Raw genomic sequence first — 15,593 nt, 5'->3', positions numbered from 1 at the left:
ACCCCATTTTAAGACTTCGTCAAATTTAAGACCTTATTTTCTCAGATTGTTTGTTGGAGGGGACGTAGCTCAGTTGGTAGCGCGCTGGCCCTTTGTAGCCAGTTGGTCGCTATCAGCGTGGGTTCGATCCCCACGTTCGGCCGGCGAGAGATTTATTTCTCGGAGTCAACTTTGTGCAGACTCTCTTCTGTGTCCGAACACCCCCGTGTGCACACATGCGCATGCGCACGAAAAAGATCCCACGTTCACAGCGAAAGTCTCAGGGCTTGGAAAACACGAAGACACGCATGCATCATCTCTCGTCTCTGATTATCATGATCGTATTTCGATACTTTGACGAGACAAACCCAATGCTGGTGTGTCGAAGAAGACAGCCACAGCGGGCTTGTTCGAATCAAAGTATCACACCATATCTTCAGCGTATTACCAATACCTGTCCCAATATAGACCAGTTGGTCTAAGAGGACGTTAAACCCTAATAGTCGGTCAGGTCGTAACGGGGTGGTGGGGGGGGGGGGGGTGTTCCACTGTAGTGAAGGAAGGAATTAGCGTGTGAAGGGAGGGATTAGATTTGGCTGCCTGGGGAGGGGAGTGCATGGTGATAAGGGTAGGGGTTAGGGTGGGGGGGGGGGGGGGGTAAAGGTCAACACTCCTTGGAATGGTATTGATTTCTGCACGACGAAATGCAACGGATGTTCCGAAACTCGCGCGCGTATGTGGCGGGGAAAGGAAGGGGGAGGGGGATTGCATTGATCGGAATGAAACAGACAGAGTGGAGTAAGGCGGAATCAGGTCCTCCAAATTGAGTTGATAGTGCTGCACACCAGACTTTTGCCAATGAATATGAGGCATTCGATGTGCGATGTTATTGACACCCCCCACACACACACACACAAACACACACACACATTCATACAAACACAAACACAAACACACACACACACACACACACACACACACACACACACACACACACACACACACACTCACACGCACACGCACATACACCCAGACAAAGTGTGTAATCCGGAGATTAAAACGGGAACCATTTTCAAAATCTTGGATTTCGAAATGAAGCAGCAATAGATAGTTTTGTGAGCTGTTGTGTTTGTTTTTCTTTCGTTCTGTACTCTGTGCGTGTGTCTGTCTGCTTGTTTTAGTCTTCATAAACAGCCCTCTTGCAGCACTCATTATTGTACGTATGAAACCTTATCGCATAGCCTTCGTCATATCAAACCGAGCGTTAACTGGGCGAGAAACGTCTGTCCGTGCCCCACGCCGGGGAGATATCGACGTAACATTACAAAGGCTCAGTGACCTCGATCGCCCCACACGCTGGTGAAGTGTTCAGACCTTTTTACATTTAGTCAAGTTTTAACTAAATGTTTTAACATTGAGGGGGAATCGAGACGAGGGTCGAAATCAATTTAAAAACATTTTCATCTTATTCCTTGTCGGTTTCTGATTCCAAAAACATATAGATATGATATGTTTGGATTAAAAACACGCTCAGAAAGTTAAAGCGAAGAGAGGTACAGTAAAGCGTGCTAAGCAGCACAGCGCAACCGCTACGGCGCTAAACAGGCTCGTCACTTTCACTGCCTTTTGCACTGCACTAGCGGCGGACTACGGTCATTGTGAAAAAATGTAGTGCGTTCAGTTTCATTCTGTGAGTTCCACAGCTTGACTAAATGTAGTAATTTCGCCTTACGCGACTTGTTTTTCCTTCTTTAAGAAAAAATGTCAGCCAGAGTTCAAACTGGGTCAAAGCTTTTGCTGTCTCAGTCAAGTTTCGTCTGAGTCAAACACCTGAAGATAATCTTTCACGCTGACTTCACCTGGGAAGCCCTCCGGGAAGACATCCGTGAACATGTCCTAAAGCTTGTACTCTCTTCTGATGGAGAAGTTACACTTATCGTGGATTACTTCTACCTGTGAGCACGCTGTTTGCACTGTCTTGAGGTGGATGGCAGGTTTGTACTATAGAAAACTGTGAATGGTAGCAATGAGGTCTCTCTCTCTCTCTCTCTCTCTCTCTCTCTCTCTCTCTCTCTCTCTCTCTCACACACACACACACACACACACGCTCTCACACACACACACACACACGCTCACACACACACACACGCTCACACACACACTCACACACACACACACGCTCACACACACACACCGTGGCACACTGGCACACACATACTTTCTCTCTCCCACGCGCTCTCTCTCTCTATCTATCTCTCTCTCACAGACACACAGACACACACACAGACACACACACTCACACGCGGCACATACTTTCTCTCCCACACTGACGCGCGTGGCACACACGCGCACGCACGCAAGCACGCACTGGGACACACACACACACACACACAGAGGAGAGAGATGCACAGAGAAAGGGAGAGAGAGACGGCGAAAGAGAGCACGCAAACAACTTGCATTGCAATAACAGATGCTTCAGCTTTACAATGTAGACAAGTGTAGTGTTTGCGACGAACTGACCTCCTTAATCCAAGACGTATGCCTACCACCTGCATCTGACATTGTACACTACTGTTAGAATTCGGTCAAGTCTGCAGATACATATTGTACCGCTGAGACGACGAAGGAAGGGAGATAAACGAGCAACACACTGGAGAAGATAAGGAAGAGTTACTGGGAATGGATGTACAGAAAAACAAAAATCGGTTCAGTGCTGCGCGCTGAGAGCACGCACGTGTTCAAAATTTTCCACGATTGTGTCCGGGGTCTACCTGAATATGCCCACCAAATTTGAAGCAGATCCATCGAGAACTTTGGTCGCGAATCGTGAACACACAGACAGACAGACAGACACACACAAGCCGTATATAGATATAGATAGAAAATAGATAGAAGATAGAAGATAAGAGAAGAAAAATAAAGGCATTTTCAGTTCGAACTGTACTGATCTTGCTTCCGACAAACTCTCACTCCAGCACTGATTTTTTTTCAATCCTAGCCTGCAATACCTACGAAATAGCAGAGGAGTAACAGGAAATCCTTGTTTGCTAGTTGTCGTCTTCAGTGCCAAGCCAATCGACTGATTCTGCGACACAGCGTAAAATTGTCAATTACAGAAGTTAGTAGTACATGTATTCCTAGGATCCTATTTGTTTGTTCATTTATTTTATGCTAAATTGCAATGTGCACCTCTCTTTTAGTGTAACAGCTGCTATATCACGCAATCTGGCTTGCATTTGGCGATAAATGTCAGCCTGTTTCCTGTAATGACAGAATAGTCGTACACAAGATTAAACAAGTCGCGTTATAAGACGAAATTACTACATTTAGTCAAGCTGTGGGACTCACAGAATGAAATTGAACGTAGTCCGCCGCTAGTGCAAAAGGCAGTGAAAGTGACGAGCCTGTTTGGCGCGGTAGCGGTTGCGCTGTGCTTCATAGCACGTTTTACTGTACCTCTCTTCGTTTTAACTTTCTGAGCGTGTTTTTAATCCAAACATATCATATCTATATGTTTTTGGAATCAGGAACCGACAAGGAATAAGATGAACTTGTTTTTAAATCGATTTCGGAAATTTAATTTTGATCATAATGTTTATATTTCTAATTTTCAGAGCATGTTTGTAATCAAAATATAACATACTTACATGTTTTTGGAATCAGGAAATGATGTAGAATAAGATGAACGTAAATTTGTATCGTTTTATTTAAAAAAACATTTATTACAATTTTCAGATTTTTAATGACCAAAGTCATTAATTAATTTTTAAGCCACCAAGGTGAAATGCAATACCGAAGTCTGGCCTTCGTCAAAGATTGCTTTAAAAAAATTTCAATCAATTTGATTGAAAAATAAGGGTGTGACAGTGCCGCCTCAACTTTTACAAAAAGCCGAATATGACGTCATCAAAGGTATTTATCAAAAAAATGAAAAAAGATCCGGGGATATCATTCCCAGGAACTCTCATGTCAAATTTCATAAAGATCGGTCCAGCAGTTTAGTCTGAATCGCTCTACACACACACACGCACAGACACACACACACACACACACACACACACACACACACACACACACACACACACACACACACACACACACACACACACACACATACACCACGACCCTCGTCTCGATACCCCCTCTATGTTAAAACATTTAGTCAAAACTTGACTAAATGTAAAAAGTCCTGCGCTTGAAACATATTTGTCACAAGTGGACAGAAGGGTTTTCCTAGTTTCGCTTATCATAGAATCAATGCGTTATTCTACTGAGTTGGGTTTGTTTCAACAGTGATTAGAAGTTATTCCTGCAACTTTCTACTCCTCCGTCTCTCTCTCTCTCTCTCTCTCTCTCTCTCTCTCTCTCTCTCTCTCTCTCTCTCTCTCTCTCTCTCTCTCTCTCTCTTTCTCTATCTCTCTCTGGTGCTCTCTCTCTCTTTCTCTCTCTCTCTCTCTCTCTCTCTCTCTCTCTCTCTCTCTCTCTCTCTCTCTCTCTCAAAAAAAAAAAAGTTATTCCTATTGATAGAACACAAGAAAATGATTTAAACACCTTAATAAATCATTGCAAATCCAAGAAAATAGAGACTGTATCTGAAGTTTACTTTGCACTTGTTCATCTAAAACAAACAGGAACCCGTGGTGTAGATAGAATAGACAGTAGAATATTGAATATAGCTGCTCCTGTAATCACAGACACCTTGACATACATTTACAACTTATGCATTACCACTTCTTATTTTCCAACAGCATTTAAGCAAGCTGAGGTAATCCCTCTGTTTAAATCAGGTGATCCTTCTGATCCCTCTAATTACAGGCCTATTTCAATCCTGTCACCACTTTCAAAACCCCTGGAAAAACATATATATAAACATGCCCTAGCACATTTTGATAAAAACAATTTATTCCATCCAAATCAATCTGGTTTTCGCAAAAAGCACTCATGTCATACAGCTCTTATAAATCTAATTGATCAATGGCTAACCAACATAAATTCCAACAAATTTTCTGCAGCACTGTTTGTGGATTTTGCAAAGGCGTTCGATGTTATTGATCATTCTCTTCTCATCAGGAAATTGTCAATATATGGCATGCAATGCACCACCATTAATATTCTTAAATCTTTTCTTTTAAATATAAAACAAATTACATTTACTAATGCATCATATTCAAATGAAAGTACTTTGACATATGAGGTCCCACAGGGATCTGTTTTAGGCCCATTATTGTTCTCCATGTATGTCAATGATTTACCACTTTGCATACGTAATAACTGTGAATTGTTTGCAGATGACACTTCTATTCATTCTAGTCACCATTCCATACATTATTTATCAAAAACTCTCCAAGAAAGCATTGATGCACTCCTAAATTGGTCAGAGTTAAACCATGTGTCTCTTAACCATACAAAAACAAAATGTATGCTCATAACTACAAGACAGAAACGACAACATCTATTATCGAGCATTCCACCTCTTTATATTAAAAATCAAGTATTGGAAGAAGTGTCTCACCATTAAGTCCTTGGTGTAAAGATTGATAAAAATTTATCATGACATGATCACATTGATTACATCTGTAAGATTGCTTCCCAAAAAATATATCAGTTATCAAAAATAAAACACTTCTTGAATCTCCACTCGCGAAAGATTTTTTTTTACAATCACATCTTGTCAAATATTGATTATTCATCCACTGTATGGGATTGTGCAAGTGATCATGTTTTGAAACCTTTAGCCGGTCTTCACAGAAGAGCTGCAGTTAAGCTTATTATGCTAAAAAAATCACACTCCTTCAGAATCTGATTTTAAAATTTTGCAAGTATTACCATTTCAAAAAAGATTAATGTATAATAAAGGTGTTATAATGCATAAAGTGATGTCAGGATATGCACCGGAGACATTACGTGATAATTTTATTTTGAACTATAACAGACTAAAAATCATAACACCGACTCCACGTATTGACCTTTTCAAATCAAGCCTTCTTTATTCAGGTGCGGTCCTATGGAACTCACTGCCTATTTTTCTTAAGCATAAAACAAAAAAATTATATGTCGCACATAATGCAACTAAACATGTGCTGAATGGTTCATCAATTCATTTAAAATGTATGTGCATGTTAAACAAAATTATAATAATATGCAGATCTAAATTAAGTTATGTTAAAAATTGACACTTTTTATCATTGGAAATTGTACTTAAAATGCAGTATGACAATTTATTTTTAAATTTGTATCTGTATATATATACAGTTATAATGTATTAAGTTTGATGTGATAGTTCTTTGATTATATTGTTTTCTGTTCTTGTTGACCCTATATTAGGGCGAGGGCTGGATGTAAAAAAGCAATATTCTTGCTTATCTATTACCCTCGATAATAAAGATTTTGTCTTGTTTTGTCTTGTCTCTCTCTCTCTCTCTCTCTCTCTCTCTCTCTCTCTCTCTCTCTCTCTCTCTCTGGCTCTCTGTCTCTTTTTGTCTGTCTGTCTGTCTGTCTGTCTGTCTCTCTCTCTCTCTCTCTCTCTCTCTCTCTCTCTCTCTCTCTCTCTCTCTCTCTCTCTCTCGTTGGGACGACATATGTTTGCTGCATTGTGTTATATTTCCACATCAACGGTACGGTGTTGGAGATGTGGTGGAAACCATTCAGCCTACATCATTTTCAACTGTTACCCTGTTTGACAATTTGTGTAGCAAACTACACCCCTACCTGCAAAACACTTTGGAGTGATGTTCACATAAACGCCTTTTAAGCGTTAATCAAAACGTTGGATAATTGGTTTCCATGTCCCATGGTGGGGTTCTCGTATTGTTTATTTACATGTACCTACGCGCGTGTTTGGTGATGTTAGTCATATGCTTTTAGTTTTTGGCCACAATTGTAGAACCTATTTTTTCTTCTGTCAGCTACGTAACCTTTTAACATTTAAAGGAAGTAATTGAAACAGCCTCACGACTTCCATCAGTCGGTCACTATGAATTTGTTTTTATCATTCACTCTCCGCTTTCTGATATTCAGTCACTGACCAATCGAAGTACTACTGGATCTACTTTTGTGATATTAAGACAAGCTTAAAAATAGCAGCGAAGAAGCCATTTTTGGAGAGGTTTTTCAATGAATTTCACCGTACCTATTCTTTATTAAGCCCCCCGCGGGTTAGGGGGAAGAATTTACCCGATGCTCCCCAGCATGTCGTAAGAGGCTAGGCGACTAACGGATTCTGTTTCTCCTTTTACCCTTGTTAAGTGTTTCTTGTATAGAATATAGTCAATTTTTGTAAAGATTTTAGTCAAGCAGTATGTAAGAAATGTTAAGTCCTTTGTACTGGAAACTTGCATTCTCCCAGTAAGGTAATATATTGTACTACGTTGCAGGCCCCTGGAGCAAATTTTTGACTAGTGCTTTTGTGAACAAGAAACAATTGACAAGTGGCTCTATCCCATCTTCCCCCTTTCCCCGTCACGATATAACCCTTCGTGGTTGAAAACGACGTTAAACACCAAATAAAGAAAGAAAGACCTTTAATTATAAACTATAAAATGCACCGTTACTATGCTAATTGATTAGATCAATAGAAGCATTGAAAGAGTTTTGTATGCAAGCTCTTTGGTCCCGATTCTTTTCATGGACCTAGCTATTATTGCAGTTCTGGGAATCAAGCTAAACGCTAGTACATAAAATGCATGTAAATTGAGTGACTGAAACCAGTTATCTATCAAATGCGTGCATGATTCACCGCTCCCGGGAGCAAAAAAGGATGAAAAAGAAAACAAGAACAGTGCACGGAGAAATTACTGACAGCCTCCAAAGATTACCCAAATCACAGCGTTTAAAATTTGAAATAACCCAAGGTTCAAACACTTGTTTAATGGTATTCCTGGCATTAGATGACATAATTATTAACCCCAAACCGAACAGTTTTGAATATGAGGCAGGCCATTTGAAGCCGGTGTTTTAGGTGTTTGTTTAATGTTGGTGTTATGTGTTGTTTGTTGTTTTGTTTTTTCTCGGGGTTGGAATGAGTATCCCTTTAATTCACGTTTAATGCAAAATGGGTCGTTGCAATTAAACAGAGACATTTAATTCAGCGATCTGAAGTGTGTGTGCGTGCGTGCGTGTGTGTGTGTGTGTGTGTGTGTGTGTGTGTGTGTGAGCGTGCGTGCGTGCGTGCGTGTGTGTGTGTGTGTGTGTGTGTGTGTGTATGCGTGCTTGCGTGTGTGTGTGCGTGCGTGTGTCCGTGTCCGTGTGTGTGTGTGTGTGTGATTGCAATCAGTCATTGTCAGTCTTCCACTGCAGTAAATCTGTTTCACCTATTTTGCCCAAGTAACCTTTTTTTTTTTGACAGAGCAGCTGCTGTCAGGAGCGCATATCGCTTTTAGCAAAACGTGTATCATAATTATTTCCTTTTCGTGCTCAGACTGCTGACGCAGGGCTGTTACGACCATAACCTACGCGGAATCAAATGTTTCACTTGTTGCACGAAAGCGGCCTTGGCAGCATGAACTTGATGCGCTGAATCGCTAGCGCCTTAGCGAGAAAAAACAAGTCGCGTAAGGCGAAAATACAATATTTAGTCAAGTAGCTGTCGAACTCACAGAATGAAACTGAACGCAACGCAACGCAGCAAGACCGTATACTCGTAGCATCGTCACTCCACCGCCCGTGGCAAAGGCAGTGCCAGTGGAATTGACAAGAAGAGCGGGGTAGTAGTTGCGCTAAGAAGGATAGCACGCTTATATGTACCTCTCTTCGTTTTAACTTTCTGAGCGTGTTATTAATCCAAACATATCATATCTATATGTTTTTGGAATCAGGAACCGACAAGGAATAAGATGAAAGTGTTTTTAAATTGATTTGGACAATTTAATTTTGATAATAATTTTTATATATTTAATTTTCAGAGCTTGTTTTTAATCCGAATATAACATATTTATATGTTTTTGGAATCAACAAATGATGGAGAATAAGATAAAGGTAAATTTGGATCGTTTTATAAATTTTTATTTTTTTTTACAATTTTCAGATTTTTAATGACCAAAGTCATTAATTAATTTTTAAGCCACCAAGCTGAAATGCAATACCGAAGTCCGGGCTTCGTCGAAGATTACTTGACCAAAATTTCAACCAATTTGGTTGAAAAATGAGGGCGTGACAGTGCCGCCTCAACTTTCACGAAAAGCCGGATATGACGTCATCAAAGACATTTATCAAAAAAATGAAAAAAACGTTCGGGGATTTCATACCCAGGAACTCTCATGTCAAATTTCATAAAGATCGGTCCAGTAGTTTAGTCTGAATCGCTCTACACACACACACAGACACACAGACACACAGACACACAGACACACAGACACACGCACATACACCACGACCCTCGTTTCGATTCCCCCTCGATGTTAAAATATTTAGTCAAAACTTGACTAAATATAAAAACGAAAAACCAAAGAAACACTTTGTGATAGTCAGTGAACGTGGGACCAAATACGAGAGATGTATGTGTTAATCTGACTGATAGCAACCCTTGTCTACATTTATTAGGTTGGTGAGGGTGGGGGGGTGGGGGGGGCGGGGGAGTCGTGCGAGCGTGCACAATTAATGTGTACCATGGATTTATGTGTGTGTGTCTGTGTGCATCTGATTGTGTGTGTTCGTGTGTCTTCCTTTGGTGTGTTCACCTACAATCTGATTCGTATTGCCTTGATTAACAGATGCAAATGTGGGTGCATCGAAGGAAACATTGGTGCTGCCTCGTTTTAGCCTGAACTCGAGGGCAGAGACGAGCAGCAGAATACGCCTAATAGTTTTATCTTGATAGACGAATTTACTGCGGAAACATTAAACAGAGGCTGAAGGTTTCCACTGTAATACTCTTATCATGAAAGATGTATAAAAGAGAAGAGGTGAATCGGAGAGCGTCAAAATAAACTTCAGAGAGTTGAGTGCAAATGATGTCATCAGGGCAAACGCTGAAATAATAATCTTGAAAAACTGCACTGCACTCTCGAGCTCCGTCTCTGCACTTCCTCTTCCATTTTGGCATGTTTGAGCATATGTAATGCCGCAACTTTGCACAAGTTGTGTTAACCAAGCGCCCCCCGCCCCCCTGCCTCGATCCGATACAAATCGAACAAAATCGGCCAATTCTCAACTTAACATGACTTCCTCTGGCCAACGAACTGTTTCAAATCGCTCTTGAAATTACACGAGTAAGCCTAATGTTGGGTTGGAAAGACTTTTCTTTTAAATACCCGAAAGACAAAATGCAAACCGCATATCATCATATCAAAAAGTTCCACCCATCATTATACTACTGAGTACTCGTATCAATGTTCAAGGGCTTCCTAACGCTGAATGCATGTCTAATCGATCGTATCTGTACGAATCGAGTCAAAACTAATAATGTATGCTCATTTTGTTCTTCACATATGGCGCTCCATTGATTTGCTGAGGACATAAAACATCTTTGACATCATGTCTCAACACCTTCTGTTGGCCAATAGAACAATGACCGATCATGTGAGGTCGCAAGCCAACACTGTTGTTGTTTTTATCCTCCTCGGTACGAATAATTATATTGAGCCAGAGGCTCATGGCATATGATTTTTTTGGTTAAAATCTTGGTTGAAAGGACTGTTATAATTTGTGAATGAATCACTGATGTTGCTGGTTCACTGCCGTCTGAATTCGCTTACCGCCTTCACAGAAGTACTATTTTTTGAGTTTTTGTCTTTTAGCATTATATGATTAAATTTTGTCTTCGAACGGTAAATCAAAGACGGTTATTTCTTGCCACTAAAGTAAACTGGCCTCCTCAGCAGTACCGTGTGACTTCAGTTTGTCACTCACTAAAGAAGCTTAGAGTAGCTTCGGTTCCTAATCAGATGACCAAATGTGACCACATCGTTTCACAAAAGGCAGTTTGCAAGGGTACGTAGCACATGTATAGTCAAACCGCTAATATTAAAATGAGGTAAAACAAGCGAACTGCATACCTCAGTGAAAAAAATCATAACCTGCTAAATGCTGTTTTTTTTATTGTTTTTTTTTTATTATTATTATTTTTTTTTTTTTTTTTACAAATATCGCACGAGGAGTTTTGCCGCGATTTCAACAAAATCGTTGTCTCTCTGTTGTGTTTCAGGATAGACTACTCTGCCAGACAAAAAACAGCCCGATAAAATGATTCTGGAAGAGATTCTGTCGGACGTCGGCGATAATGGCCGGTTCCAGATTATCTTCACCGCGGTCATTACTATCATGGAAGTGGTCATCGCCTGGAGTATGCTTCAGGTCAGTGTTGGTTGTCGTCATCGTTGTTGTTGTTGCTGCTGTCATCCCCCTACCGCCAAGTAGTTTTACTGAACGTTGCTGTATGATTATAAAATGTTGATTGCAAAAATTTAATGTTGATTACAAAATCTTGATTACAAAATCTTGATACAAAAAATCGTTATTATATCTTACTAGTCTAAGACGGGCGGGGATGTAGCTCAGTCGGTAGCGCGCTGGATTTGTATCCAGTTGGCCGCTGTCAGCGTCAGTTCGTCCCCACGTTCGGCGAGAGATTTATTTCTCAGAGTCAACTTTGTGTGCAGACTCTCCTCGGTGTCCGAACACCCCCCGTGTGTGTACACGCAAGCACAAGACCAAGTGCGCACGAAAAAGATCCTGTAATCCATGTCAGAGTTCGGTGGGTTATAGAAACACGAAAATACCCAGCATGCTTCCTCCGAAAACGGCGTATGGCTGCCTAAATGGCGGGGTAAAAAACGGTCATACACGTAAAATTCCACTCGTGCAAAAAAACACACGAGTGTACGTGGGAGTTTCAGCCCACGAACGCAGAAGAAGAAGAAGACAAGTCTAAGACTTTCAGAGTACAAAATCCTAAAACAGATTGACTGCTATACGCTAACGTTCCAAAATTCAGAATCAGCAAACAAGAATTGTAGGAAATCCACAAGTAAATGTGAAGTTTTGTCAATAATGAAACGTTCCAATAACCTACAATTCTTGTTATTTTACTTTCAAAGTGAAGCTGACCATTCCTGATCTCTTCTTCTTGCGTACGTTTAGCACAGTTTTGTTTTATAAAGAACTTCAATACGCTTTTTTTGTCAACGTTAATCATTCTCGTAAGACTGGGTGTATTTTATCAAAATGTGTTGACTGTACGATCTTCAAATGCAAAGTCAAGATCCATGGTTCAGATCTGAGGTTCTAGTGTTCCGTGTTACCCATTACCCTTACGATTTTCCATCGCAAACTTGGCCTGGTCTCTACACTTCGACTTGAAGTAACAGAAAAAGAAGCAAAATAACTGAACGATCTCAGAGGGTGGGTGCATGAACTTCGTAATCATACTTCGGTCTTCTATGAAAAACGTTGTAATTTAATCTTTGGAGAAACTGCACAGAGAGTGTCAGTCTTCTTTCTGTTGAGATCTTAAGATCCCTGGGGTCTATTTACACCCCCGGTATAGGGGTGTGTATAGGTTTCGGTCGATGTGTTTGTTTGTTTGTTTGTGTGTTTGTGTGTTTGTGTTCGCATATAGATCTCAAGAATGAACGGACCGATCGTCACCAAACTTGGTGAACAGGTTCTATACATTCCTGAGACGGTCCTTACAAAAATTGGGACCAGTCAAACACACGGTTAGGGAGTTATTGGTGGATTAAGATTCTACAAGGACTTATAGAGAAACATATTCATGGTCAAAGGGAAATAACCTTCTCAGTTGGTGGCAGTGAGAATGGGTGCAGTGAGAATGGTTATTTCCCTTTGACCAACGGGGGTGTTTTTCCTACCTCGAAGGAATTTCTTGTTTATTTCATTTTGGACTGAACGAAAAAGTACGTTCTTCATTCAGATCTTACCGGCTCTACTATCAATTTAACAAAAAGAGAACACAACAGTAACTGGGTTTGGTACATTCTTAATCAATGTGTCGACAGCTTGTCATGACCTTTCTTCAGAATGGTAACAAGTAAGGAATCAAAGTGACAAGATTCCTCCACGCTCTGACGTCATGTATTAAGGATGGAAGATCTACACTATCAATGTCTAATTATTGTCTTCTCTTTTAGACTGCACTGATCGGCGCCACACCAGCCTGGTGGTGTGTAAACCCTACGACCTACGGTTTCCCGAACATGACCTTGGGCAACACTACCTAGTTTAAGTCTTCTCTTTGTTCATAGCTGAACGTCCCTGATGTCTATTTTGGTTTGTTTTTTTGACTGCACTTGGGAAAATCGAACAAGTACGTTCTTCGTTCACTGATCGTAAAACCTCTATCAATGTCCAATCGTCTTTTCTTTTAGACTGCACTGATCGGCGCCACACCAGCCTGGTGGTGTGTAAACCCTACGACCTACGGTTTCCCGAACATGACCTTGGGCAACACTACCTAGTTTAAGTCTTCTCTTTGTTCATAGCTGAACGTCCCTGATGTCTATTTTTTGTTGTTTTGTTTGACTGCACTGGGGGAAAACGAACAAGTTTATTCTTCGTTCAGATCGTAAAACCTCTATCAATGTCCGATCATCTTTTATTTTAGACTGCACTGATCGGCGCCACGCCAAGCTGGTGGTGTATAGACCCGACGACCTACGGTTTCCCCAACATGACCTTGAACAACGCGACCTACCAAACCTGCTCCGTCGCCGCTGATGTCGTCACCAACGGCCTCGTCAACGGCTATGTGAACGGTTACAGTAACTCCACGGATATCCCGACTACTACGTTGGCGGCGGCTACTTCTTCGATGAGCTGCGTTCGTTACTACGACCCTGGGATGGTGACGATCGTTGGTGAGGTGAGTGCAGTTTGCTGTTCAGTGTTGCTGTTGCCCGGTGGTGACGGTGTCAGGTGACAGGTGTGGCGGCCGTGATCTTGTAGTTTCAGCCAATGTTGTTCTCAGGCCTCGATCTTCGGTCATTGACGCATACATTTTTGATCTGACGCATCCTCAGAAAGCGGCGTATGGCTGCCTGAATGGCGGGGTAAAAACAGTCATACGCGTAAAACCGTTTCTGTCCATGGACGAAGAAGAAGATCTGACGCATTGTTCTGATCCGACCCTATAGGCCGGTGGGTGGTCGGGATTGTTATCTTAGCGTGTAGTATTGTAAATTCCATGATGTGCATTCGTTCGCTTAGTGACTGGATGAGTGAGGACTGTTCTTGTTGCCCATCATGAACATGACATTTGAATTTTAGCCTCAGTTCTATTTGACTGCTTGTTTCCACGCTGATTTCTTGCTCGCTGGATGAACGCATTGATTGTTGAATTGATTGATTGATTTAGTGATTGACTGACTAGACTGATTGACTGATTTTTCAGTGGGACCTTGTGTGCGAGAGGAAGTACATCAAGGCAGTCATCAACTCGGTGCAGATGGCCGGGGTGCTGGTCGGCTCCGTTATGGCCGGTCAGTCATCGGACAGCATCGGACGCAGACTCACCTGTTATGTCACCATGGTACTGCACGCGCTCACGTGCCTCGTCAGTGGTTTTGCCACAACCTGGCAGATGTACGCCGTTTTCAGGTCAGTTGAAGAAGACATTCCTGTTTTATCTTGCATACATTTTTATTTAATCTCGGATTTTGATGGGAAGGGGGTGGTTGTGGAGGGGGGGTGGTTGCAGGGTCAGTTCTGGGGATGGGGGGGGGGATAGAGTTAATTTGTTTTGCTTTCTCTTTTGGAAACAAAATTATTTGTCTGAAAGTGAGTGCAATTGGCTTGATGGAATTGGTAAGCAGTAGCTCGACCACTTCGCCGTTAAAAATAATTCTCGCTTGTTTGTTCAGATTCCTTGTAACAAGAGCCATCAAAGGTACTTAACAAAAAAGTTTGAATTGTTTCTTCAGATTTGTTTCTGGGAGGGGACATTAGTCATACTTAATAAGAATAATAATCATCATCATCATCATCATCATCATCATCATCATCATCATACAAATTATAATAATAATGAACACTTATTAATCGCCCCTTCTCGCCAGAGCTCACGGCGATGTACAATAGCAAAACCGACACACACAGACACACATACTTGAACTAACGATTTGCTTCCTTCTTCAGGTTCTTTGTGGGAGGGGCCATCGGATCATACTTGGTCCTGCACTATGTCTATGTCATCGAGTTTGTACGTCACACATGGAGACCGTACCTGGCCAGCATCCCAGCCTGGGCTCTGGGGGCGGGGATGCTGTGCCTGACAGCCTGGCAGGTCCCGAATTGGAGGCACCTCAACTTCATCTGCGCAGGCTTGACAGTTCCCATGGTGTTCGGATGGTTGTAAGTATGGCCAGCCAATTGGCTCACTCTTTCTACGTTTTTATATTTTCTTTTGTGTGGAGTTGTCCAAACTAATGACGATTGGTTTTTGACAATGTGTGTTGAGCCAGGTGTGTATTGACTTGAGTGTTTTGAGATCTAGTGTCTTTCAGATTGCTGAGTTTCAGATTCGTCAGTTTCGTCCATTAAAGAGTATTACAGATTGATGGCCAGAAAGGCATTATTGGTTGAAGACGGAAGATAGATGAAAATGAAGAGGAAACATTAAAATCGTTCAAACGAAGTTAATGTTACGCTCTGTCTAGTAAAAC

The 15,593-nt window shown here is 41.4% G+C and overlaps 1 protein-coding gene across 1 annotated transcript in view; it reads left to right on the top strand.

The window, feature by feature from the left end:
* The window catches only part of LOC138983589 (solute carrier family 22 member 16-like), a 47,673-nt gene that overhangs the window by 11,844 nt on the left and 20,236 nt on the right, over window positions 1-15,593 (top strand). Inside the window, exons 2-5 of the mRNA XM_070356866.1 lie at window positions 11,120-11,268; window positions 13,538-13,795; window positions 14,324-14,529; window positions 15,067-15,282. Of these exons, the coding sequence (XP_070212967.1) occupies window positions 11,158-11,268; window positions 13,538-13,795; window positions 14,324-14,529; window positions 15,067-15,282 (791 nt within the window). The 5' untranslated portion in view covers window positions 11,120-11,157. The remainder of the gene's footprint in view (window positions 1-11,119; window positions 11,269-13,537; window positions 13,796-14,323; window positions 14,530-15,066; window positions 15,283-15,593) is intronic.

Source organism: Littorina saxatilis, linkage group LG13, assembly GCF_037325665.1.
Source record: "Littorina saxatilis isolate snail1 linkage group LG13, US_GU_Lsax_2.0, whole genome shotgun sequence".
Lineage (NCBI taxonomy): Eukaryota > Metazoa > Mollusca > Gastropoda > Littorinimorpha > Littorinidae > Littorina > Littorina saxatilis.
The sequence above is the reverse complement of the archived record's forward strand: the minus strand, read 5'-3'. Positions and strand labels throughout refer to the sequence as shown.